The sequence below is a fragment of the Apus apus genome, chromosome 1 (genome assembly GCF_020740795.1).
Source record: "Apus apus isolate bApuApu2 chromosome 1, bApuApu2.pri.cur, whole genome shotgun sequence".
Classification (NCBI taxonomy): Eukaryota; Metazoa; Chordata; class Aves; order Apodiformes; family Apodidae; genus Apus; species Apus apus.
The window spans coordinates 111,532,712-111,559,277 of NC_067282.1; the positions used below are offsets into that span (position 1 = coordinate 111,532,712).

A 26,566-nucleotide genomic window follows, 5' to 3' on the forward strand; every position below is an offset into this window, starting at 1 on the left:
TGCATTGAATGCAGAATCGTAGTTTCAGGAGTGAGAAAGCCTTATCTGCAAATAATTTATTTTTATTGGATCGGTTTTTACAGGAAATTTCCTGAAATTAATTTATTGGCCATCTTTCCTTGTATTTACGGGTTTTTGCTCCAATAAAATCAGAATACAAGTTTACCTACTCTCTCTGTTTCTGCAGTGTCTTGCATTTTGGGTTTGAAACTTGGTATTGTGTAGTGCTGAGCATTTCAAATGATAAGTGATGTTGTGGACTAACTCCAGTTACACACTGGTCTTCCTAGATCCCCAGCCTTGTTTTGTGCATTAAGTTGGGGGTGATGGTGGATGAGCTAAACATTGAGCTGGCAATGTGTACTTGCAGCCCAGAAATCATCTGTGTCCTGGGCTGCATCAAAAGAAGCATGGCCAGCAGGTCAAGGGAGTGATTCTTCCCCTTTACTTGGCTCTCGTGAGACCCCACCTGGAGTACTGTGGTCAGTTCTGGAGCCCCCGACATAAGAAGGATATGGAGCTCCTGGAGAGAGTCAGAGAAGGGCATGAAGATGATCCAAGGGCTGGGGAACCTCTCCTATGAAGACAGGCTGAGACAGTTGGCGTTGTTCTACCTTGAGAAGACTCCAGGGAGACCCTATAGCAGCCTTCCAGTATCTGAAGGGGCTGCAGGAAAGCTGGGGAGGGACTTTTTATAAGGCCATGTAGTAAGAGGACAAGGGGTAATGGATTAAAACTGGAGATGGTAGATCTAGGTTAGACATTAGGAAGAAATGCTTTACTGTGAGTGTTGAGACACTAGCACAGGTTGCCCAGGGAAGGCTTCGTCTTCTTTTCCAATGAGCATGAAAAAAATACACAGGTTTACAGTGGGCAGATGAAAACCAGCTTGTGCCTGCCTCTATGAGCCGAGCTTGTCCTACAGATCTTGCTTATCTGTATTTCTGGATTGGGAAAGGCACACAATCCAAGAGGAAATGTTCTACATTGCTGCTTTAACTGCTTGGACCATCTGGTTAAAACAAATGTTGCACAAACTGATTTCCACTTGGAGGCTACTCTAAGACCACACCCATCAGGGCAATCCTCGTATCTTTGCAAAACATGATTGCAGGTAGCCCAGCCGCATTCCCCAAATCTGATTTCTTCCATGCCCTCTAAGGCACCAGACCTGTGCATTTCAGCTTCTTTTGTTTTCTTCCCCATACGCATATTTTTAAGTACCAACTACAGTGTTGCAAAGCTACTGACAAAATGACAGCTGAACCCAAAAGTTTAATGATGCGCATCTTCCCCTCCTCTTTTCCTCCAGGTATACAATTTTCAAAGAGACATGCAGAGGCTATAATTTAAACCACTTAGCTTCCATGTCCTGACTTCCCAACCTCCTGATAACCAATCCATTTTAAAATAAAGTAGTGTTCGCACTTCTAAGCTTGTGTTTATAATTTATGGCCTGTCTTTTGCCCATGGCCTGCTTTATCTGATAAGGTTCAGTCACTGGCTTCTCCATGCCTTGGGTTTGAAGTGTTGCAGTTTGTTTTGCTTTCCAGCTGAAGATAAAGTAGCGGTCTTCCCACTATTACTCATCCCAGCTTTCTTTCTCTTACATTTTTCTTACATGTAATAGACCTGGGTCTTTTATATTGTCTTGATATGCTGGCAAATATGAAGTCTTTATATTCTGGCGAAATTGTACTTGAGGGGAAAACTCTACCTAAAGTCAATGACCATCTGGATATAGATTTCCCTTTACTCAGTTTGTAAAAAAAATAAAGGTGAAGAGAAAACACAATTAAGTGGTTTGAAATGTGTAATGTGCTGATACTTACCTTTGGAAATAGCATACTTGTAGTCTGTAGATTAGATTTCACATTTCATTACAAGAAATTAAAGAGAGAAGGTGTGATTTAATTGCAGTCACGTTTATTTGCAGTTTCTATACACACTTTCTAGGTAATCAAACTTTTCCGACACATTTTTTGAGAGGGGTTCACAATGAAACTGTCACCGTTTTTACTAAAAATAAATACAAGACTTAAAGTGTTGCACAGCTCTAAAATATACAAAGGCTTGGATTTAATGTAAACTTTGAAAACATTTTACAAAAGAAACCATCTTTGCAACAATTTAAAAAGTTTGTATTTACAAATATTACAAAAATACAAAATGGATGCAAGTCCATAAACCATTGTCTTTTCTGCCAGCATGAACTGGTGCTAGTACCAAAATAGTTACACTGTAACCTTCTTAATTATTTTTTTTTTTATATTCTTTAAGTCATAACCTACAGTATTTCTCTATCTGCTACCATTGCAGCAAATGCACTCAATCACTGACCTTTGGCAAAAGCAAACATATGCTTTATTTGCTACAACTATTCCATGTCCTCTATGCTGCCACAACCAAAACCAAAAAACAAGAAACAAAATTTTAAAAAATAAAAAAAAAAAGGGGGGGAATGTTATTTTTCAGAACACACAGCTGTATAACTTCAGTAATTCCATAACATCAGTGCAAACAACGTAAGAGTAGGTTGACATGACAGTTCAACGGTTACCTGATGCATAATGTCCTGTACCCTGTCTCAAGAGGTGAGTGATGTCCCCTTCACTCTACAGCTTGTCCTCCAGTGCCTTAATGGCATGCCTGCAGCACTACAGGGGTCCCCACCATTTGCTGTCCTCTGACTCCCAAGTTTTTTATGAATTCTTCATAGTGAATTTAGAATCTCTCTTTATTTGGATTTCAATCTGCTAAATATAAACTAGGAAATGAACAAAGGAAGCAAGACTGTATTTTAACAGGATTGTTCTGTGGCCATTTCCTATGTGAAGTGTTGCCGCACCACTCCAGTCAAAAATATTTTTTTTAGTTTATATAAATATATTTATGGTCTCTATGAAATTATATTGATTGGTAATAAAAAGTGATCTCATTGAAGTCAATTCAGCTGTATTCTCTTTATGGTTTTGAATTACTACTGAACATATTTTAAAAGTGCTCCTGGTAAAATTTTTAAGGAAAATGACTGAATATGACAAACTAAGGATTTTCTACCCAATATCTAAACTTCCTATACCCATGTTCTCCAGAAAGTGGTTTATTACATGCTAAAGGTTTCCTCTTAAAACATTACCATTCATTCACCTCACTTCTGTTCAGACTTATTTTCTTAAATAATCCACTAATGTGATTAGCCTTTTGCTTCCAAAACCTTGCTACCATTACCTTTTTGAAAACTATTTTAGATTTTTAGATCATTTAGAGTTCCCAAATTTGCAGCATTTCAGCTGAGGGACCACCCCTCTCCCCAACGCACATACCACATTCACAGCAACTCTACCTCGCACACCAAACACAACCAGGTTACACAGGATGGTAGGAAACCCTAATATTATATTTGTTGTGGTAAGCACCAAACAAAACCAGACATAAACCTTATGGGAAATAACACTCTGACTTGCTCAGACTCTTTAAAATCGTAACACTTTTAGGTAGAACCTTTCTCTTTAAAACATGCTCTGCCCACTTTTAAAAATTCTCAGCTTTCTGCATTACATGATTAAAAGCAAAAAAAAACTAGTAAAAACCCATTTCACACATCCTGCTTCCCTGTCCTTTACTTATGCTTAAAGCCAGCTTTTAGTTTATTTCTTTAGTACCAAAGTACACCCCTTCTGCCATCCTACTTGACCTGTCCTACTGCATGTCACATTCCTCCTTGCACTATTTTTCTCTGCACTAACCTTTACTCCAAACCATATCCTATGGCAACCAACACCACCTGCATCAATTTTGGACAAAGAAGGCCTTCTTCTCCAAGTAGCACAGATGGGGCTACATTGAAGGAAACCATGCTGACCCCAAGGAGAACAAGACCTGTTGGTTTTATTGTGTTTAAAAATTAAAAGTCTAAAGCGATTCACAGGTTAAGTTTTAAAAGTACATGTTCTTGCAGGTTTAAGATGAGAAAATTCAAGTAACTTCAAGTAATTCAGCTTTTATTTCCCTGCCTTCATTTGTATCAAAGCAGCTGCTTTGATTTGTCTCCTTTCCCACCCCAGTCCCCGACCCTATCCTGCACTTCTGGTAAACCCAGACAAGATCCCAACTGTACGTGGCTGGCACAACGAACCAGAGCTTTCCCCTTCCCAGCTCAGCAATGAATATAAATAATGCATACACATACCTATTTCCCAGCTACGTTTTCACAGTGTCATTTTTGTAAATACTTAGGTAGCATGAATCTCATCAGCACAAAGAGAAAGCTTCACTGAAAACTCATCGCGGATATTTACTGATAAATCGAAAGCGCTTCTTGCATGCTTATAATTTATTTGTTTCCTTTACGAACCAGAGACTAATCGTGTTTAGATTATAGTTACCAGGTTATGATCGTGTTATGTATCCCAAAAGCCTAATAGGAATATGAAACTGAAGTACTATTTCTTCTTGCCTCTCTCCTCTCTGAAGTGATCCCTGCTAGAATAAAGGCCCAGGGGAGGCTGTGGGGTGGGACCCTTTGGGGCTTTGCGTCAGACACGACTTTGTTCTGTCGGAAGCATGTTCGCTTTCCCCACCGATCCTCACGGTAACCCTTCCCAGCTGTGCTTTCCAGTTAGCTTCTTTGGAGCTGCCTTAGAAAGACAAATGGATACTTTAATCCCATCGCAGTGAGCCTTTCCACTTCATTAGCTAAGGTGTCCTTCAGGCTTGTCGCACTGAAAGTGATTATTGGTGGCCGTGTGAATTTTTTGTTTGATATGAAAATGGTATTCACAGAATACAGTTATTACATTGGACTTCTTTTGTCTTCTATAAACAAAGTTGTTATGCAGTAAATTGTTTGCCACATGTCCACTTTTTTTGATAATTTTATTTACAAATTTTTATCAAAAATATGGTATTTACATATGTTTTGTTAATTTCTTCTAAATTTTGTTTCAGCTCATTTTCATGTAGAAAAATACCAATCCTCAAGAACTTTTTTTTTTTTTCCTTTTTTTTTCCTCCCTAGGGAAGCACTACAGTGAGGGTTTTGATTCTAGATGGGCAGCTTCTGGAAAAAAAAATAATCAAACAAAACTCACTTTTAACTCTGGAAAGCATATAGCCTTGAAATCTACAGCGACAACAGAAATGAGAGTGGGACAAATCAAATGAAGCTAAAAGAAAACAGAGCAGACTATCTTCCTACTTTAGAAAATGTAACATAATAAATAGCTACAGCTGTAGTCCTCTGTTTCCCCAGCGTCTTGCAAACACAAACACGTTTAAGCATCAATATCGCCCTGCAACTTTTTCTTTTTTTTTTCCTTTCCTTTTCTTTTTTTTTTTGTTTGTTTGTTTGTTTTTGACTGCTACAGCATTGGCCTCTTATATTCACATCTCTACAGAGCCCAAGGGTGTCGGCATCCTGGCCCTGGCACCCATGCAGCCTACGTTGAGCTCTGAGAAGACCGATCGTCATGGGGGCTTCCATCAGAGTTCTCAGTCTCTCCTTCGGAGATGGCCTGCATCGGTGTGTTGTACAGCCTGCAGCGCACGCTGTACCGGCTGCTGCTGGCTGCCGGGGGTGCCCGGGAGCGCCCCACTCTCGAAGATGCTGACATGGGAAAGCTCTTGGAGGAGAATCCTTCCGCGTTGACCCTGGGGGAGCAGGGGGAGAGTGGAGACAATGCATCGGGGCTCACTGCAGGGGGAGACTCCTCTAGGCTTTGAGGGGTGTCCGCCGTCAGTTCTCCAGGAGACTTGGGCAAAATAGGGCTTTTCAGAATTTCCGTGGCAGACATCCTATAGCTGGAATCTGATCGGCTGCCCTTCTTAAGGAGTAGTAGCTTAAACTCTTCATTGGATGTGTTGGACTTTTTGGCATTCCTGTAGATGAGCCCAGGGGACCTCTGACTGCTTAAGGGAGTGCCCACGCTGCCGGCCGGTGGCACACTGCTGGCGGGCAATGTGCTGCTGGCAGGAGGCTGGCTGCTAGTCCCAGATGAAGCTCTCAATCTGTTTCTTACAGAAAGGTCTCCAGAATCCTTTCTTCCAAGAACTTTCCTTTTGGATCTGCAGAAACAAAAGGAATGCTCCTTCATACATTATCTTTGTAGAATAACACTTCACGCTGGTCAAATTGACCGTGCTTTCATATTGGCTAGAGTTCTTGTAATCCCTTTGTCAAATGTCAGGGGCTAGCAGTGACTGATGGCACTTTAAGTCACGATAGCTCTTGTGCAATGAATGAGGCACTGAGCCACAGAGTCCCTCAACCTCAACTAGCTCTTCCATAACAATATATGCATAGCCAGCTCTTTTTCTAAAGACAACAATGCATACCGAGTCTTAGGTAATAAAAACAGTCAACGTAACGTATTGAATATCAGAAATATGTGATTTCAGTTATGATCGCAAATTTCAGCTGACTACAAAATATCCTCAGATTGAAGAGAGGCTTTCTCAGCATTCTTGCTACAATCACTCACTCACCAGAACAGAGCTGGTGGGCAGAAGGCAGGAACCACTGGGGGTAGTTTTCTTTGGAGATACATATGTTTGTTAGAGAGAATGGCCTGATGTTACTTGTAAAGCATCCTCCACATGCCATGAAGATACAGTGCACACCAGACTATAATAAAGCATCTTTTAAAAGCTGCCTTTTAGAAAACTAAACTTAATGAAGTAAATAAGGCAGTTTCAGGACAAGACTTAACCATCAAATAACCATTCTACAGCTGTCATTGGTGGGCAACTGAGCAGGGCTGCATGTTATCATTCCCCATTGCTGCAAGTTTAGGTCACCTGTGAATGACTGCGAACAGATCCTCGGTGGTGCGTGGTTTATTTGGAGACACAAAGACATCCTCAGCATCAGCCTGCAACTCCTCACTCAGCGGAGACACAAGGGACTCATCACTTGGAGAAGACTCTTAAACAAGGGAAAAGGCCACACTATGAGTCAGACCCTGCCATGCTTTGCAAAAGCACTGCTGATGCAAGGCACCAGCTCAGCTCACAACTGAGTCACAACAGTCAATACCGCAATACAGACTTTATCCTCCAACCTAAACATCATATGCATAGCATGCCCATAAAGGAGGCACTGCTGAGTCCTGAAACCAGGATCTCCCATTTACTGTGCTGTTGTGCTAATGAGGCTCTTCTGTGCCCAGGGCATGCACTCCACCCTTTTGTCTTTTTTGGCTGAAATATAGCACAAGGGAGGAAATAAATATCAGAGAAATACACTCTGAACACACTGAAAAAGCTTAAAATATCTGTGGGCTGGCTATCCATCTAACAGATTGGGAAGGGTCTATACTTAAACCTAGCAAGGCATGCTGATTTGCACCTCCAGCCTTTTGACTCAACCACAAGGTTACATCCAAAGCTGCATAACAGGGTGTAACATAGAAAGAGCTCATAGCTCACCTTTCAGCAAAGGCTCCTCCATGCCACCTGCCATCTCGTCCACCCTGCCATCATCAGAGGCACTTTTGGTTGGGATACCTGATGCGATATCGTTTTCCTGCTTGCAACTTGCTTCACCAAGTGAATTCACTGCTTCTGTCTCTGCTTCATAGCCAATATTCCCAGGCACATGGTGGCTAACATTGGGTTGATGCTTAAGCTGATCGCTGATGGCCACTCCCTCTACCTGACTTGGGCTTTCTCCTGCAGGCCCAGCTTCCAGCCTCCCCTCACTGCCTGCAGAGAGCTTTGGCTGAGCCTGCACTTGCTGAAGGTTGTGCTCTGTTTCTGCACCCTGGTCAGGTTTCATTGCTTCATCACCTGCAAGGACAGCTGAGCCCTTCTGAAACCCATCTGTGGAGACAGCACATATCTGATTCAGAGCATTGTCTGGCAAGCACTCAGTGACCAGGTGTGTTTGGTCCTTCCCAGCTTTGATTTCAACCAGACTCAGGCTTGCTGAAGTTACAGCTTCTCTCTCACAGCTATTCTGACCACTGAAAGAAGAGCTTTTCTGTAAAGCTGGCTTTCCAGGGCCCCCTTCTGCTGGGGAAGCATCAATGTACGACATTATGGCCTCCTCTGTGGAGTACTGGCGTGATACTGGCTTCTTAGCTAACAGCGGCCTCATTTTGCCTGGAGAAACATCAGTAGCCATCAAGGTGGTCTCCTGTATGCAGAGCAGGTCTGGAGTGCTGCCTTTCTGTTTCCCTCCTTCGGGCTTGTTGACTGCCCGGAGATGGACAGACTTGAGAACGGAGGGTGTGATGGCGAGGGCAGAGGGAGGGCTGGGATGCAGGGCTTCCCCAACAGTGCTCTGCTTGCTGTGGCTGAAGGCGTGCAGCTGGTGCCGGTGAGCAAAGGGCTTGCTCAAGACATTGTGAAGAGCACTTAGGTCGAGGTGAGTAGGAGGTATAATTGGCAGTTCAAGGTCTTTGCTCACCGAGGTGGTGCCGTCTTTTGAGAGCGGCTGCTGCAGTGATGACTTCCTCTCCGGTACTTTCGGCTTCCTCTTGCTCCCCCCTGGAGACAAGGGTCCTGAAAAGAAAGCAGTCGGAAAAGAAGAGGTGGGTGTCTCTGACTGGCTGGAATACCCGCTGGAGGGTGAGGCTAACCCTGCCAGCTTCTCAGGGGAGGCCAGCTTAAATTCATTATCGATTGAGGGGAGGGATGGGGTGGTGGCTCGTGACCCGGACTGGGATGTCTGGGATTCAGAGCTCTCCGGTGACTTGATGCATTCTATGACTGTAGTACCCGTAGCAGTGCTCGAATTGGACAAGGACCTGTAAGGATCGCTGGATTTCAAGTCGTTCAGAAGCCAGAGGTCTGCATAGTGAGGTTGTTCAGCACCTTCATCTTTAAAAGACGGGATATCGGCAGTGTTGAATGGAGTGTCCTTTAACCCGCCGTCACCCTGGTTTGCCCAGGAGAGCTCTTGCTTGGCCGGCACGCTGGGGCCTTCCACTCGGGAAGGTGTGTTTGCAAACTCAAGGGGCAGCTTCATTTCCCTGGTGGTGTGAGAGACATGCTGTCCACCACTGATCTTTGGTTCTTTCTTGTCAGGAAGGTCAGTGCTGCCCTCCGATTTCCTCAAAGACGAGCTGCGTTTTGGTGGGGCTGGCTTTGCCTTTGGTTTCTTCAGTGAGATGCACTGCCGTCCCTGCCTCCTGTGGCTCATGCACTCCTGCCAGGTGCAGTCAGCCAGGCTGGAGGTCATGCTTCCGGTCTGGCCACTCTCGGAGCCCATGGCTGCATAGTTGCAAATATAGCTTTTATTACCCTTTAGACCGCAGTCAAAGTGCATGGAGGTATAGTATCCTTCAGTATCCACAGAAAAGTGTGAGCTAGTGTCTGCCTTGTCAGAGGGGCTCTTTTCGAGGAAGCTGTCATAGGTGGCCATGCTGGTGAAGCTGGGGCATCCCAAGCTGTCTGCTTTTGGGCGCTCAGGGCTAAAGTCATGGCGACAAGAAGCATCGTGGTGGTGGTGCAGGTAGTTCCACTCGCTGTCGCTTGTGTTGCTATTGTTGGGGTCATCCAGTAAATCCGCCACAGTGGAGGTGAAGGAGCTTGCCCTGTGGCCCCTGACCTTGTCCACGTGGTCACCAAACTGCTCCGTGATGAAGATGCTGGAGTCCTCGTTGGCATTGGGAGCAGTGTTGAGTGACAGCTCAGAGTCACAGTGTGAAGAGCCCGTCAGCGGAGGAGAGGCAGCAGGAGGAATGGTTTCAGACGTCTGGGAGGGACATGTAGAGCTGCTTCCACTCCAGTTGCCACTGGAGGATTGGTGGTCATCTTTCTGATCCATGTGGCTACTGAGCAGGACTCCTGCTGTGGAGATAGAGTGAATGGGGCTCCCAAAGGTGTCCGAGTTGGATGAAATCTCGCAGCTGCCCGAATCAGCCATCCTTGAGAGTCGTGACCTCCCCCTCTCACCAATGCTGTGTTCAGGGCTGTGCAGGTGCTGAGGACAAGTTAAACTGATGGGCTGATGCTCTTGTGAACCCGGCTTGCCCAAGACCTCCTTCCCCTTTTTCAGAATCCTCTCCTGGCCAGCTAGGAAGTGCTCTGCTTCATACCCTGCACCCTTAGTGGTGGCATCCTGATGGCTCTCGCTGGCCCGGGCGCCCTCACGAGGAAGACTCCGTGAGCGGATGCGGTTGCTGACAGCGGCAGCAAAGACAGCATCTCCATTGTCTGCCAGCACCAAGATGTTGCCGGCAGAGTGGGAGAGGGAGGCAACAACGCTCTGCCCCCTCTGGGCGCGGATCCGCCGCCGGGAGGGAGCAGCTATCAGGATTTCTTCTGTCTGGCACTCTGAGTCCCGTGTCCCTGACCTCCTGCTGCTGGAGCTGGAGAAGTCTGGGTTTGCGTGCACAATCACATTGCGCTCTCTTGCCACCGGTGACTCGTCTGAATCTAGGACACACGGAAAGCCAAGTGAGTGGGAGACAGCTCCGTGTTTGCTGGCACGAGACGACCAGCGAAGCAACCCAAGAAGAATTATCTGCTGTATTATTATTATTTTTTTTAATCTCGCTGAGCCCTGGACCAAATTTAAATTTGCTATAAAGAATATATAAGGCAGACCTCATCCCAGTGAGGTGGGGAAATTCTTCTAGTCCTGCAATGTGATCTCAGTTCTCCTATTTCTGCAATGTGATCTCACATGGAGCTGATCTTGCTGTGGTAAATATTAAGATAAATATTAAATTTTCAGGTTTTGTCACTCTATTTCAGCTAGTTAAATGCAGTTCTCAGGAGTGGCTGCTGGACAAAACACTCCATGAGCATCTAAAAATAATTCTATTTTGACTACTTCTCTGTTCAGAATGTCCATTATTTGCTTCTTTACTACCAAGAATATTTCCAAGGCCACAGGATCTTTCTTTCATAGGTTCTCTGGTTGCTTATTTCCTATGATAAACACATTCCTTCTGCTTCCCAATCAAGTTTCACAGCAATGGACCAAGATAACAGAGCCATCTTCAGGTGCAGATGAACATTAAGAAACAACGATCCTATTTCTTTTGTTTTGCATTAATACCAATTTCACAGTGGATTTGCCCTCAACAGAGTTGATCCTAATTCACCTGGGACAAAAAATGAGGTAAGCCATTTCACTTCAGGCAAATATTCTTGGTAATAAAGAATGAAAGGAAGGAGTCAAAGACAAGCATGATAAATAAAAGGAATGTTTAGCAAAGCTTCCTGTAGGGTACCAGCAGCTGTCTCTAAGGCAGATACCCAACTGCACATCTGAGTGAGTTATCCAGCTATTGTGACAGCTCATCATCACTTTGCTGAGCCACATCTGTCAGTCCTTTACCTTAAGCTTCTCTTACACAAGAAAAAACTTTCACTTAATCTAGTTACTTTTTATGCACATAACTATGGGTTCATAACAGAAATAAAATGAAAAAAAAAAAAAAGAACTGATTAACATTTACACAATAAGAGCTGAACACATACATCTATATTACTCAGTAAGGCCCCTGGTCCATCAAGGCCATATGGAGTAATATAGCTTTGCTTACTGTAGTAAATTAAAAAAAACAAAGCACATAATTCTGAAACTCCACACGCATTTACGCTTTCGAGGTTTTGTTTCTTTGGAAGGCTGACTACCAGCTCATATCTCTGCAATTTAAGTTGGTTAGAAAGCTATCTACGGAAGATTTGTATTTATACTACACCTATTTCCTGTTGCACTCTTCTGGGGATGCCAGAGATGGTTTTCCTCCTCCTCAACTTTCGTCTCCGCTGTAGTACAGATTGTGAATGAACAAGAGAGCAGCGTATACTAGCCTCTCTGTCAAAACCAACTCCTGCAACCCATAAATAGGTCTCATTAGCCTTTAGAAATAGTAAACAAATTTTAATGGCTGGAACACAGTGGAGCTATGTGAGCTTGGGTTAAGCCTGTGAATAAACATAAGGGAGCCCTTATGTAGCTCTTATAAAATTATATCACAGTATATCACAGTTTTACATCTAAGTCCAGCTCCCCCTCAGCAGCCTGGTCTGCCAAAAATAACAAAAGGAGTAAATGAAAAAAAAAAAAGAAAAAAAAAGAGGAAATAAAAGAAAATCAGGAAGGAAAATAGAGTTGAGAGCTCTTGGTAACAGGGCATTTTTCTTATAGCTATTTATCCATCTGCCATAGGGTCAATGACAGTAACTTGTCTGCAAAGAGTAATCTGCTCAGCTATAGCCTGACTTCTTTTAAGCATCTAAGCATAAGAAAACAATTTAGGGTTATAAGGCCATATTGCAGTAGTTGGGCACTTCTTAGGAGACCAATATGCTAAGGGGGCTAACATTTCAGAAAGGAAGGAGACAGCTAAAATGGGGGCGAGTCCCTGTGCAAGTTTAGAGAGCATTCTTCATGGCCAACAGTGAGAAAAACAGGCAGCTGCTATTTATTTACATGCATCAGTAAGTGGCCCGATTTCCTCAAGTGTGCAGCACAGATCCCACGGATGCATGGGAGTCTGCTCTGGGAATCCAGTCATGCAGTGAATTAAGATCCTCAGTTTGGATTTCAGAGCCCAGGTTCACAGGCACACTTATTTATGACCACGATCTCACAGAATAAGCAGGAATTCCTCATTTTTCTTTATGTTTCCGTGGCATTAGCACAGGGAAGTGTCTTTTACTTTGTTTTTTTACACTGTGTTATCAAAATAAAGTTGAAAGGAGGCCCACCAGAAGACCAGTGCCCATCTCTGCTGGCTTTTCACACAACTGTACACCCATACTCTCTAAAGCTGACATGGGACAGGTTGGAAAAAGTGTGCCAGGTCTATAAAAACACTAACATAAGGGTCACTGGTACAGTGGTTTGTAATCTTAAGAAAACCAAACAAACTAAACCAAACAAAAGGGGAAAAAAAATCCTGATAAGAAGCTCTATTTTCATAGCGTATAATTATAGAAAACATAATTATACACAGACATACACATACATATTACACTACGTAACAATGTAAAACATTAAAAAGTAACTTTCTTGTAAAAGTTCTTCTTGAAATCTACTACAGTGAAATAGAGGCTTCAGACAGATGTCCTGTAACCACCAATGCCCCTGGAATAAGCAGAGGAAGAACTTTCTTTAATATGAAACAAAAGTGCTGTAATCTCCAACAACAGTAATTTTGTTAAAAAGTGAACATTTCTCAGGGTTGGGAGAAGCTTAAAAAACAAAAACAGAGAACTGAAAGCAAACTCTTTGAAACGAAAAATCAATCAGCATCATTGCTGGTTTTCCAGCAACTGTGAGTTAGCCGAACATGCTCTGTGTGCCAGATGCACGGGGGTCATCTCCGAGAGGAAAGTGGAAGAGGGTATATCCTCCCCGTGACGCATACAAATTATTCCCATTAGTGCTAATGAGAATGATACACATAAACATCCAGAAGATTACATACCATTCTTGATCTGTAAAACTGATCAGTGGAAATTTGGTTCCAATGTATGGCAGGTGGAGTCTAGGCAAAAATGGCTATTACTGGAAAAGTTAACATCGGTCCCAGACCTAACTCTCCTCTGAACTGCATTAGGTGACATTAGCCATGCTAGAAAGCCTACACCAGTTAGGGTCCTACACTGAATCTAGAAAGAGCATCACTTCAACACCAGCTTTACCTCATGGAAATGTGACATGCTATCTATAACTTTCTGTGGGGATTTCTACCAGCAGTGCCCAACCTGCAACCTTGACCAGCTGTCTCCCAGCCTCCATCCCGGCAGGGCCTACGCAGGCAGCTCTGCCAGCCAGCTGCTGTCCTCCTGCATGGCTCCAGCTGGCCAGAAGCGTTGTCCTGGTGGCAGGGACAGCAGCTCGTGGCTGCCACCTGTGCAAGCAGGCAGAGCTGGTGGCACTCTGCAATGTCACTTCCACTGCTGGGGCAGAGGGGAACCAGGACCATTTTGCTGTCACCAGGAGGATTCATACAGTTGATGGTAGAGCAGATGGGGACTTGTCACCCAGACACTATAGGGCAGATGTGCTGCGAGCCTAAAAGCCCAGAGCCCCTTGGTAGGGGGCTGAAGCTGGACTATGGGCATACAGCCCTCCCCAGCACCATGGTGAACGCTGCAGCCTGTCTTGCAGGAAAGTTGGGCACCGCTGATAGACACAGGAAAGAGCAATGGGATGTGAGGGGCTGTGACCTCCCCCCCAGCCCCCCACTTGCTAGGAAAACAGAATTAAATACAAATATTTTATCTAGGGAATGAAGGCTAACTGAAAGCTCCCTGTTTTTTTTAATTATTATTCTTCTTTTTATTTTTTATTTTCTGATTGTTTATATTCAAGTCTATAACTGTGGAAGTCAGCCCCCTTTACACTCTTACGTTAATAAAAAATTGGTTCAAAATATTACTGAGCAAAACTCAGACCAACTTTATGTTTACCATAGCCCTCTGGAAGGAGAGAAAGAGAAAAAGAGAAAGAGAAAAACAGCCTGATTTTTTATTCTAGAAATAAGTCATCTATCACAATTAATAAGTGACACAGCTGCTTCTGTAAACAAACTCTTCCTCAAATAAATCTAGTCAAAAGTATTCAAATGTTATAGAAATAAAAGAAAATGCCATTACTATACCTTCAGCATAGCTGCATGTAAAGAGATCTCAGAGTGATGGTTTGCATACTACACAGTCATGCCTTGCATGTTTAAAGCACTACAAATAGTAGCCTACATTCTCTAGTTTCTCTTCTCCTGCTACACATGATAATCATATGATTAATTTTGGTGGCTTTCTGCATTATTTCAGTCAGCTACATTCAAAAAGTTATTTGAGGTCTTTGTAAATACAGATTGTAGGTTATATACACAACAAAAGTACATTGTTTATACAGGGAACCAGTGTTATGTTACACTGTATAACATGACTCTGAAATTATGGGCCAAATTAATCCTAGATGCGGCTTCAGTGATTCCAGCGGTCACGCATGAGGGATGAATTTAGCCCACTGTCTTCCAGAAACTAAATCCTCAAGCTAGGGTCTTTTCCCCTAGACTGCACAATCCCATGACTTCAAATAAATTAAACAAAGTAAGTACTTGATCTCCCTTGAACCATGCAATAAATAAATTAAAAAAAAATAGAAGAGATTTGTACCAGTGACATTGATGGGGATAATGCAAGAAGAAATCACTTGGGCATCTTGTTTCATTTTCTCCTCTGGAGTTGGGAGAGGTAGTGCTTTACTCCAATTGGTTTGTTTATCCAGTGTAGAAGGGATATTATGTATTGGATTTTTCGGCCTCTGCCCTAACATGACATCTGTATCTTCGTCCTCTGGTGGATGGGACTGCAAATGAATACATTCAAAATCAGTGTCTCCCACTCAAAGACACACGAGGCTAATATTGAAATAAAGCAGACACACAGATCAGAAATCAATTACAGGGATGCAAGGAAAAAATGTTTGCTAAATTACACAGCACAAGCTAATCTTCAGGGGAAAAATAACATCCTGCTAATAGGAGAAAAATACCTCAACATCCTGGAAACTAGTCAGCTTATTTACAGTGACATTTACAGGACATCTTCTCCATCAGAAGGGGCACGTCATGAATTCCCGGGTAGCCATTGCAAGTGCCCTCAATTACCACCAGCGTTAGACCTCTGGGCCCCCATTTGCATCTGCAACCTTTTGAACACCCAAGTCTGCTGATTACTTGCAAGGACTGGTCCTGTTTAACCATTCATTTCAGGACCAGCATCAGAAGGCCCAAAGTTCTAAAGAAGACCCCTTTGTGCTTCAGAAGAACATTTGCATTTCATTTTTACCAACTCAGATAATGAGCAGACTGAAGTTACAGCCACCCAGCAGCTATGGGGTGGGAAGCAGCAGGGGTTAACAGTGCCGAGGTGGGGGGACAGCAGCCAAAGAGAAGACTAGCGACTACCAGAAGAAATTCAAAGGGTTATTTAGAAGCTGTGCACATTTTTACAGCATGATATGAAAAGCGCTAGAAATGGAAAATAAACAGAGAGAAAAGTAAACTACATGGAAGAAACGCAGATGGTTTGTTTTCTTTTGGAAGAAATAGCAAAGCCCCCAACAACACCCTGTCTTGCAAAGGCAGTATCATTTTATCTATTAAAAGATAAATTAATTAAATGCATTTTCATGTGGTGCTCACTAGGAGCTTGGGTTTGGGGTTCTCTTTTGTTTGCCAAAAAAAATTAAAAAAAATCTGTTTTGTCTGGAAGGGACAGAGAGTAAAAAAACTTACCTTTTTCTGCCTCATTTCCCTCAATTTTTCCATTAATACATTCTTCTATAAGCTGTGATAACCCTTCAACCAGCCCAGGATATCTGTCTGCCTCTTGGTTTTTAAAAGCGAAGCACAGTCCCTTTCAGGCTGGCTTTCTCTTCAGTTCTGAATTCCCAGCTGCTTAACTACCAGCCTTCCCCCTCATGCCTGCTGCTTGCACTTCATTTGCCAGTTTTAGTTTTGGTAGCAAACATGGTAAAGATAAAATATTGTTCTCCAACCCCTTGGCAGGGTGTTGAGCAGGTGGGTGTCGAACACCGCAAGATCATGCCTGGGCTGCCATTGTATTTCTGCCATTCTTCCACCCAGGCTCCTCACAAATCCCAGGGGAATTAGCTGTCTCCGGCTTAACAAACAGCATATAGTTCCTGGCCTCACAAGCATTCAAGATCTTAACTCAGCAGCTACTATTTAAACTGTTGGAGGGCACTTACTTACCTTGCCAGGGTCACCTCCCGCAGCACCCCGAGACCCAAGACAACACACGAGTCCTCCTCCCGCCCGGAGAAAAACCCCTTTTCCCACATAGGATTTCAGTCAAACATTGCAGCTTTCTTTCTGCCTGCAGCTTTTGTTCCGATTCCCGACAGACGTGAATAGCTCATATAAACTTCCAGCACAAAAGACTTTGTTTCCTAGGTAACTCCCCCCCAAAAAAAGTTTGATGTATGCATGCAAAAAAAACCCCCAACAATCCCTTGCACACACACACACTCGGGGACACACACACACTCGGACACACACACAGAGGCTGCATTTGTTGCCAATTCCTCCCCTAGATGACAATGAAGCACTGGACAAAGCAGGCAAACTGACCCTGGCTGCCAGAGCTCCTCCTCTCCAAACTGTGGCATCACCAACGGGCAGAGAAGAAATACCCGCTGTCACGCTGGCATTTCCCAGTTTCTTACCATTTAGGAAAAAAAGAAGAAAAGGGGCAGCTCAGCAAAGACCTTGCAAGAGAATGAAATGCAATTGCTAATGTTATTGAGCCTGTCCCAGTTCAGGTCTTTTAAAGGAAGTGATAGGAGTAGGTGGCCTGGTTGCCACGAGCTCCTGAAACCCATCCAAGGTGAAGAATGAAATAGAGGGAGTAAAAAAAGTCATTATTTTGTTTTACTGATAAAGAGAAAACCAGAAAAGGCTTCTTTTAGCACAGTAAAGTTAGCACGTGAAAAGCAAGCAAGAGGAAGGGTTAGAATTTGCAAGGGAGAAGAGTTGAGATAGGGCTGTTAGTTGAGGATTGCTTGTTTTTCCAGTACCTTTCTACTCCAGGGGGTCATGTGGCAACATTCAACTGGGGAGGGCGAACGGGTGCTGATAAACTATAAATGTGAAATGTAAAAAAAAATAAAAATAAAATTAAAAACATACATAAAATGTTTCTGGTAAAAACACGTAATTTTTGTCTGGATAAATTATCATCAGAAGCAAAACAAGCTGAGATTTCCACCCTATTTCCTCCTGATGGGTTTGTTCCCCAGAACAGACTACTTTTCTACAAAGTGCAGCTCATGCAACTGTGCCCACAGAATGGTTTGGACCCCTATGAAGTCTGTGATAATTTTGCTTTCTCAGAATAGACAAAACTGCAGTGAAATTGGTTCAATTTCCTTGTACAGACCTGCTTAAATTGTCCTAAGAATGCTTTGTATCGATTTGGTAACTCAAACCGTGTACTGCCTGGAGCTGAAGCAGAGCAAGATAGTGATCCAATTACATTATAAATGATCTATTTCATCACATAAGGGTATTTTTTTGCATGAGGTATTTAAGCAATGGTTATAAACAGTGCTGGTCCTGAGGGTGATTTATCAAATACATTGTTTGCTAAGGTTTTCTGGTGTTATTATTACATTTCTAAGGTTGCAATAATTGTGTCAGGGTGACAACAGCAAATTGGCTTATTGTCACTTTTTATAGCACTTGAAAGAACAAACAGAGATGCCCAGAAGTTCCTCATCTTGGTGAATCTCTGAAATCCTCTTCTTGTAGAAATTCTGGTTGATTTGTTGCACTGTCTTGTGTTCAAAACCAAGGGTGACTTCTTTTGAAATAAGAAATAAAACAAAGAAAGAGATAAACAAAACAAGCCTCTTGATCACACTGGAAAGCTCTAGTGTTTGTTGGTGGGGGTTAATATCTCTCCCTGCGTTAGTTAGCAGACCTGCCAAAGAATCCTATTAACATTTTTCCTCCCAAGCCTTATCAACACTGCTCTGATGGATGAAGCATAAATCTCAGTTTGAAAGACTGCATTATATGGTCTCCTCTCAGAATAAAAGTTGTGGTGAGTATCAAAAGGCCTAATTCTGCATCTTCTCCTATTCTCTTCCTAGGTACACAACACCTCCTATTTTGCCCTGGTCCCGTGTACAGGTCTAAAACCAAGGGAAGCCTCCAAATGAGGTGCCCATCAGCCTTACAGGAGAGCAGAGGGGAGAAATCAAACAGGACTGTTCCCAGTTAACATTTCCAGCAGGAAAGTCAGTGCAAAACCAGTTCTCCCAAGCTGGGAAAAGTCCTTGTTGCAGGACAAACACCTCTGTTCATGCAACGAAGGGTGTGGAGATACTGAAGACATGAACCAGTTAAGTCTGCTCTTCAGATACCCAAGGGTGATTTCAGCCTTGGTTCTTCAGCCGAGTTTCCAGTCACCTGCTCTGAGCAGACTGACTACAGTTAGTGGGATCAGAGTTTGATCTGAAATTTAGCTTCACCACGGAAGGTGTTGGAGGATCTCTGGGAAGGGTCGAGACAGGGGGAGACAAACACCACTGAGGTGATGAGAGTTCAGGATATGAAACTTGTTGCAGTGTCCCACAAAGGTCTATGATGGTCTTGGTGCAGAAGAAGAAGGGCACAGGAGGAACCTCCTGCCCAATCTCCAAGCACAGCTATGCAAATGAGCTGCTCAGGGGCAAACCTTCCCAGGAGAAAGAGCGGGACCTTGACTTTGGCCTCAAACAACATCTGGCTATGCATCTGGCTATGTCTGTCCTGCTGGTGCATGGCTTTCCTGCCTTCCCTGTGTGCAACTCTGCCTGAGTCCTCCAAGAAAACACCTGTCCGGTTATGCATACCCACAGACATCTGATGTGCCAAACTATCAGGTCTTTGATAAAGCATGGCAGGACAAACTTCCTAGGTAGGTTCCTACAAGAGGTAGAACAAAAATGTAAGTGATCAAAAGAATTCAGCTCTTGCAGTCACAGTGATGCTCCTGAGAAAGCCAGTGCCACCACTACCTCTCCAAGGGGTCCTGAGGTCAACTACTGCCTGTTCCCATGTAGTGCCCACCTCTGGGTAGCTGAGGGACATTGGAGTATAGCAGCAGCCTCAGCATTTCAACACCTCTACACTGGGGGAGAGAGAGAGCTGCCTCTCTTAAAATGTTCTCATTCATTCAGAAGACCAGAATGTCTCTAAATGTCCTGAGTAAATACGTAATTAAGCAAGAAATTATTATTATATACCCGAGGCTGTTCTGGTCTGATGGGCAAATCTGCAGTTAGGCAGTTTTCAAAATGAATTTCTTTTGTGTGGGTGTGCTTGGCAAACAGCAATGGTGATAATCAATCTGTTAAATACAAAGCTAGAATACTTTAAATAGGCATTTTTCTTTAATGGGCTAAGATTGCTTTGAAACCAAACTGCTGTGTAATTGCTTGAATAGGGATTTATTCTGCACTCACTGACAAATCTTTATTTTCTGAGCTATCCCATCAACTTCACTTGCAGAGGTGCCATTGTGCTTGTGAAGCTGCTTTGCAGTAAAAATCTTTGTTGCGTATGCACGTGATCTGGTTTCTCAGTGCTCCATATCTCTTTGATGTGAAAGTCTTTATTTTTTGTGCACTACAATAAAAAAGTCAGATGTCCAAGTTGGAACCAGTCAAGAAGACTTCCCCTATAGAGAACAAGGTATTGCCACAGAGCAATTCAGTTCACCTTCCTTCAGCACCTAACTCAGGGTGAGATGAAGCACCCCTGAACACTCTCCCCACTGCTTTTAGGAAGAGCCTAGCGTTACTCGCAGGTACTTAAGTAAGGACACACAATTCACCCTTTTAGCAAATGAAAATCTTAAATCCCATCAGTGACAAAGAAGCAATTTAGCACTTGAGAAACTTGCCAGCCTGGCAAATTATGTGCCTGCCCCATTTATTGTCCCAGAGCTGGGATATGGAGGAGGAAACGAATGGGCCAGTAACAAGACAAAAATGCCACTTCAGCCCCTCTTCTGTTTTCCTTTCCCCACAGCTTTGAGATGTCACTGTTCTTTGGCATCTTCAAGATGTAAGGGAAGACGAGTGAAATAAGCATCATTTGCATTAGATCATGTCCCTAGTCTGCTTTACAGGAGATATTGGGATTTCAAATTTAGTGCACAGGGTGTATTGAACACAGTGCAATGGCAAGGGGGAAAACATAAGCCTAAGAAAAGAGAAATATTTTTTGTTCCGGCAACTAAAGATGTGAGAATGCTGAGGCCTCATCAAGAGCGTTAATCCTCAACATATTTGTCAAATGTAGGCATGGCTGAGTTGACTCCTTCCCCTCAGCTATGTTTTCACCATGTAGGGAAGGTGCTACCTTGCAGGACATCTCAGCGGCTGAGTCACAGTCCCCAGCACTATAGGGCTGGGGCTGGCCGAGCCCACTCAGCCTTGGCAAGGAGAGGAGGCAGCTAGCAGCATGGTGCTCTTCACTAGAGGATTATTTTTGACTCCTGCTGCCTAAAAATTGCAGCTAATAAAAAGCATAAAGGATCAATGTTATTTCTGACTTTAGGCTTCTATAGCACTGGCTGGGGGAAGTTTCCTTCCAAGGATGACTTTATGATTAGAGTGGGAGATTCACCTGAGCAGAACATTAGCATGTATCTGCAAGCTTCATGTATGGTTCACTTCCAGCAGTGCGCAGAACATATGCAGGATGCTTTCACCCTCTGTGAGTACAGAAATAATATGTACTTATTAACAGTACATCCTGACTTCATGTTTGAAAGCAAACATTCGCGTACCACAAAGGTGACATGTACAGTAAGTGTGAACTAGTGTTTAACCCCACATTCACATGAGCCAAGTGCTGATTTCTCCTGTGGCCAAGGGTGAAAGCTCCCTATCTCCCTTTCTCTGCCTGTAAAATGGAGAGCCTGCTACTTTATTAACTCACGGGAGTTCAAGAAAATGGTATTGATTTACATGTTGGAAAAATTAAAGGGTCTGGTAAAAGGAGAAAAAATACTAATGAAAGCCTAGCAGCTTTTCAGTGTTTTCAGAGCACAGCTGACTACTTAATTAGAAATTAACGTTTGTACCTATACAGCAGCTTCCTTATGCAGTCGTCTGATGCTGAAGAGAAAACAATTGGAATATTTTTGACCATGCTATTTCTGATGCAAAACACAGCCCTGCTCACCTGCCTGCTCCCAACATTTACATTTCCATATGTTTCATTCTTCTCAAGTTTTTGTTTTATCTGCTTGTGGGTGTTAGCTTTTCTTTTGGAGCATCACAAATGTGATCTGTTCAAGTATTGACGATCCTTTAGAGATTAATGTACTGCTCCAATGTTTTGACAAGGTAAAGACAAAAATAAGACATGTTTTCTGACAGAAGTGATACCATGCATGGCATTCCAGCAGACAAAGGTACAAAATAATAATCCCACGACACAGAGTAGTAGGTATTATGCTTCTTGCACAAACAGTGCTATACCAGTTCATTCTGATTAATAATGCCAGGTAGGTTTTATTTCTAACAGATACATCAGGATTTTCTCGCAGAAAGTGCACAGCCCAATTCATGCCCAGCCCTTAACTCAGTTATTTTTTACTCACACTTTGTAGGGCTCCAGCACAAAACTGTGTGAAAGTAAGTACCTTCAGTTGTGATTCCCTTTGCTGTACAAAACATGCTAAGGCAGACCACAGGGAATATTTTTTAAATGGCAGGGAGATGGAATAAATTACCTGATGCATTGTTTTCTCTTTAAATTTGCTCTAGCTGAGGTCTCAGGGAGAGGCAAAGCCTGGCTGGAAAACAACCGTCTGTTTTTCGTCTCTTGCATTTCTGCTCAGATTATAATTATGAACAAACTAACACTGAACTTTGTGCAACTGTGAGTGTGAATTTCCAAATATTATGAGTTCCTTGCTCCATCTCCATTGTTATAACAGCTGTGCCATGACGGGGTTGAGAAACTGTGGTCCCATGACATTTTGAACTTGAGCACTGAGATTTTGGAGCCTGGCTGGATGAACTTGGGGAAAGCAGACAAAGAAAATCTGCAGAGAAAATAAAAGAGAAGGCTGAAATGCTGTTGGAATGACACAGCATCTTCACACTCAGTGACTGGCCTCAGCAGTGCTACAGGCAGGGTTGTCATGGGAACATGTGTAAGGAATATTTCCCTTATTTTCCCAAGTCCATACCTTCCTTGTACTCTCCTCAGATTATTATTTATTTTTTCCAGTGGAAAAAATGCCTAAGGAATGATACTTATACATGTTTTTGGTTGTATAGTTTGTCTGTGTAGAGAGAGACTCAGTATGCTAGAGTTTTTCTTCTTTAAAAATTAATTACTGGTATGGACAGGAAAGTAAAATCATGTCCGCAAAGCCAGAAGGAGCATGGAGAAAGCAGTGCTCAGTGTTTCTCAAAGTCTAAGAACTAGAAAGGATGCAATGAATTGATGAGGTATGAAGTTTGAAACAAATAAAAAATATATTTTTTTTACAGATTATTAAAGTCATTGTCACAGGGATACAGTTGAGGCCAGCAGTGTAAATTTGCTTAAAAAATTGATTAAACAAGTCTCAAAACCAATGCAGACAGGTTCCATAGTGGCTGTTATTCTGTGTTTGATTTCTGGATCTAGAGTTCTGAAACCAATTTCTACATTAAACTGGAAGGATAAATCATGAGACAATAAAAAGCATAAACCATGCCCTGTTCTTATAGTCTTTCCTAAAAGATCCCTCTTTCAAACCAAAAGAGGGTATTTTTAGATTAGATATTAGGAAGAAATGCTTTCCTGTAAGGGTGGTGAGACACTGGCACAGGTTGCCTAGAGAAGCTGTGGATGCCCCATCCCTGGAAGTATTCAAGGACAGGTTGGGTGGGGCTTTGAGCAACTTGGTCTAGTGGGAGGTGTCCCTGCCCATGCAGGGGGGTTGGAACTAGGCGATCCCAAACCACTGTGAGCTTTCATTAGACAAATCGGGACTACTCCTGTAACAAGACTAGACTGTAACGCTAACTCCAAACTTGTCTGGGATAAAAAAGATCCTATGTAATTTCTAGCTTTCTACTTCTTCTCCATGACAAAGTGATCTTGTGATGGAACAGTCCAAAATGTCCCTCTAGAGCCACTCACATGGGCATTGCTTTGGACTTTAATTGATGTATTCAGCAAATACAGAATCGTTGTGGTTGGAAAAGACCTTTAACATCATCAAGTTCAATTATTAACCTAGCACTGCCAAGTCCATCACTATTCCCAAATACCACATCTACACAGCTTTTCAGTACCTCTAGGGATGGTGACTCAACCACTTCCCTGGGCAGCCTGTTCCAATGTTTGTCAACCCTTTTGGTGAAGAAATGTTTCCTAATATCCAATCTAAACCTCCATTGGCACATCTCAAGGCCACTTCCTCTTGTCCTGTCACTTGTTACTTGGGAGAAGAGACCAACACCTACCTTGCTACAACCTCCTTTCAGGTAGTTGTAGAGAGCAATAAGGTCTCCCCTCAGCCTCTTTTTCTCTAGACTAAACAGCCCCAGTTCCCTCAGCTGCTCCTCACAAGGCTTGTGCTCTAGACCCTTCACCAGCTAAGCTGCCCTTCTTTGGACCCTGTAAAGACAGTCATGCTTAAAAGTGAATCTTCATTTGTGTGTCTGATTTTCTCTAGCTTTACTATACAATATACAAGATCTTTGGAAAAACTCAGAGCCACTGAAATGGTAGCAATAAAAGAGCAGCCAAAAAGTACAAATTTGTCAGTAGTTTTCAGTAGTGATAGTTCTCATGGTTCTCACAATGGTAACGTGAACATTTCTCAAAAGCAAGCCACTTATTTTATGGCTTACTGCATGCATTCAGTTTGCAAAAGTCAGATCCTGCCACTTTTAAAAAATTCCCAGCTTCTCCTTGATCACTTTCCTCATTTACTGGAAACACAGAAAGGGGCTTTATTGTTGTTCAGTACTGCTTTCAGCAGTACCTTTCCAATGCATCAGAAAAGTGAAACACAGAAAAGACTGCTATGCCATGAATAAAAATTCTTGTAGGATTTAATATCTTTAGCTCATTGATAAATAGTTGATACAAGTGATTGGTACCAGATACGAAAGATTATCGGGAGCCTCTGAAGCAGACATGAATTTAAAGATATCAAAAAGCTTAGGCCAAAAAGGGCATGCTAACCAAGAACAGCATTCTCAACTTTCTCTTATAATGATATAATTAAGTCGTGAAGGCTGGCATAATATAAATTAGTTATTCATTGTTGCAGCGTCTTGTAAAAATATCTGATTAACCTTCTGCCAGATAGAGCATTCATGTGTGTCTTCGTCTTGCTTTATTCACTTGTTGTACAGTTGCCCCACGAACAAGGAGTTCTCTCAGAAATGGGTCAAGACACTTTGAAGTACTCTGGCCTTGGAGTAGCTGCAATTACCAAAGCAGAACACTGCCAGATGCCTTGAAATAGACAGGATGACAACCTCCAAGCATCTCTTGCTTGCTCCTGCTCAGGGGAACACTGAACCTGGTCAGCTTCCAAAAAAAAGCCCAAGATGTGTGGGCACAAAGCTTAGTATTTTCCCTCTTGAAATGTAAAAGGTGGACTTGCTGATAAAACCAAGACATCTGCATTCAGCATGACTTAAGTTTGCCAACTAATAGAGGATTTAGAGGGTTGCTCACTATTTATTATTTTTTTGTGTTCCACAGATGGAAGTAATGTCTAAACCTCTCTGGTTGTTTTCCAAACACAGCAAAGATTCAGGCCTTTCACCACTGAGTATGCATTTTCTAAAGACATGCCTGGCTCCCCATCTGATACTAACTAAGCTTTATGTTCAATATACTGTCCAAACAATTATCTGTGACTAGTTTTGATCTATAACATGGGGTCACCTCTCCTTTACCTTTCAGTGACCCTACAACAGCATTAGGTTTGATGATGACTTATAAAGAAGAAACAGGCAAGCCTGTTTCTTCTTTATGTCTTCCTACTCTTTTCTACCCTTCACATCAAGAGATCTTGTTTCAGTTGAATCATAAGGCCCGCAAATTTAACCACTTCAAAGTGTGCAGTGATGATGATGCTCTCCTCAAAATTATCCAGATAAGCATCCAAAAAGCCAGAATAGTAAAATTAATCAAAACCTTATCAAGGATTGCCTGCTTTCAAATGAGAAGCAAAACTCTTCCTATCAGCTGGCTAGCTGATGTTTTGGTTCCTGGACCGGTGCTTTACACTCTGACTCCTTTACCATTATAGTATTTCTGTAGGGTAAATATAATGGATTTGGATGAATGTACTCGGATTTTGAAACCAAGCAGGTGATGATTCAGTCGCTACACACTTATAATTGCTCATGAGTGTAGCATCTCTGTAGACGCCGATGTCCCTGTACCTGCAGATGCAGGACAGATCTTCCCCAACACTGATGGCTGGCATTAGGCATATGCATCACTTAAAAGTCAAATCCATGTCTGACCTGTGGAGTTTCAAGAGGTCTGAGGAATGCAATGGCTTTAGCACAGGGCAGAATGTAGCTACGGCACTTCCATGGGTCAAACACCCTGAGCCATGGAGGTACCAAAGTACTGCTGAAACCAGTGGGAATTATGGACCCAATCAGAGTTAAACTTGTGGATCTGGTGCATTTCCTTTAACAATGGTAAACATCATATTGTCAACACTAATTTGACTTCAAATTAGTGCAGCAGTGGCAAGTCAGCACAGATATATAAGACCAGATCTTCAGCTGGACTTCCCACTTTGCTGGCTGCAAGGACACCTGTGAGACATGAAGCATCTGAAAAAAATGCACAGAGGTGGAAACTGCAGAACAGGGCCACTGGCCATACATCCATGGAAACTGTAGTTTCCTGTGGATGGAGAAGTGCTGCTGAGCCTATCTGCACTCATGTGAGCCTCAAGCCAGCACTCAAAGGCCTTGAGTTCTTGGCTCCTGGCAATGCTAATGCCAAGACTGAAATTACAGGACTTACTGAAATTACAGGAGGGTCCTGGAAGTGCTACCTGCAGCAGAAGTGGAGAATGT

The 26,566-nt window shown here is 42.9% G+C and overlaps 1 protein-coding gene across 5 annotated transcripts in view; it reads right to left on the reverse strand.

Moving 5' to 3' along the window:
• Nucleotides 1-1,909: 1,909 nt before the first annotated feature.
• Nucleotides 1,910-26,566, reverse strand: part of NHS (NHS actin remodeling regulator) — a 261,186-nt gene continuing 236,529 nt past the window's right edge. For 3 of the 5 annotated variants that reach the window (XM_051643012.1, XM_051643030.1, XM_051643020.1), the window contains exons 4-9: nucleotides 17,522-17,584; nucleotides 15,094-15,286; nucleotides 11,661-11,792; nucleotides 7,429-10,383; nucleotides 6,799-6,925; nucleotides 1,910-6,066 (exon numbers count right to left, since the gene is read on the reverse strand). In XM_051643012.1, the coding sequence (XP_051498972.1) occupies nucleotides 5,442-6,066; nucleotides 6,799-6,925; nucleotides 7,429-10,383; nucleotides 11,661-11,792; nucleotides 15,094-15,286; nucleotides 17,522-17,584 (4,095 nt within the window). In that variant the 3' untranslated portion in view covers nucleotides 1,910-5,441. The remainder of the gene's footprint in view (nucleotides 6,067-6,798; nucleotides 6,926-7,428; nucleotides 10,384-11,660; nucleotides 11,793-15,093; nucleotides 15,287-17,521; nucleotides 17,585-26,566) is intronic. The other 2 variants (XM_051643037.1, XM_051643046.1) reach the window with 2 other exon arrangements.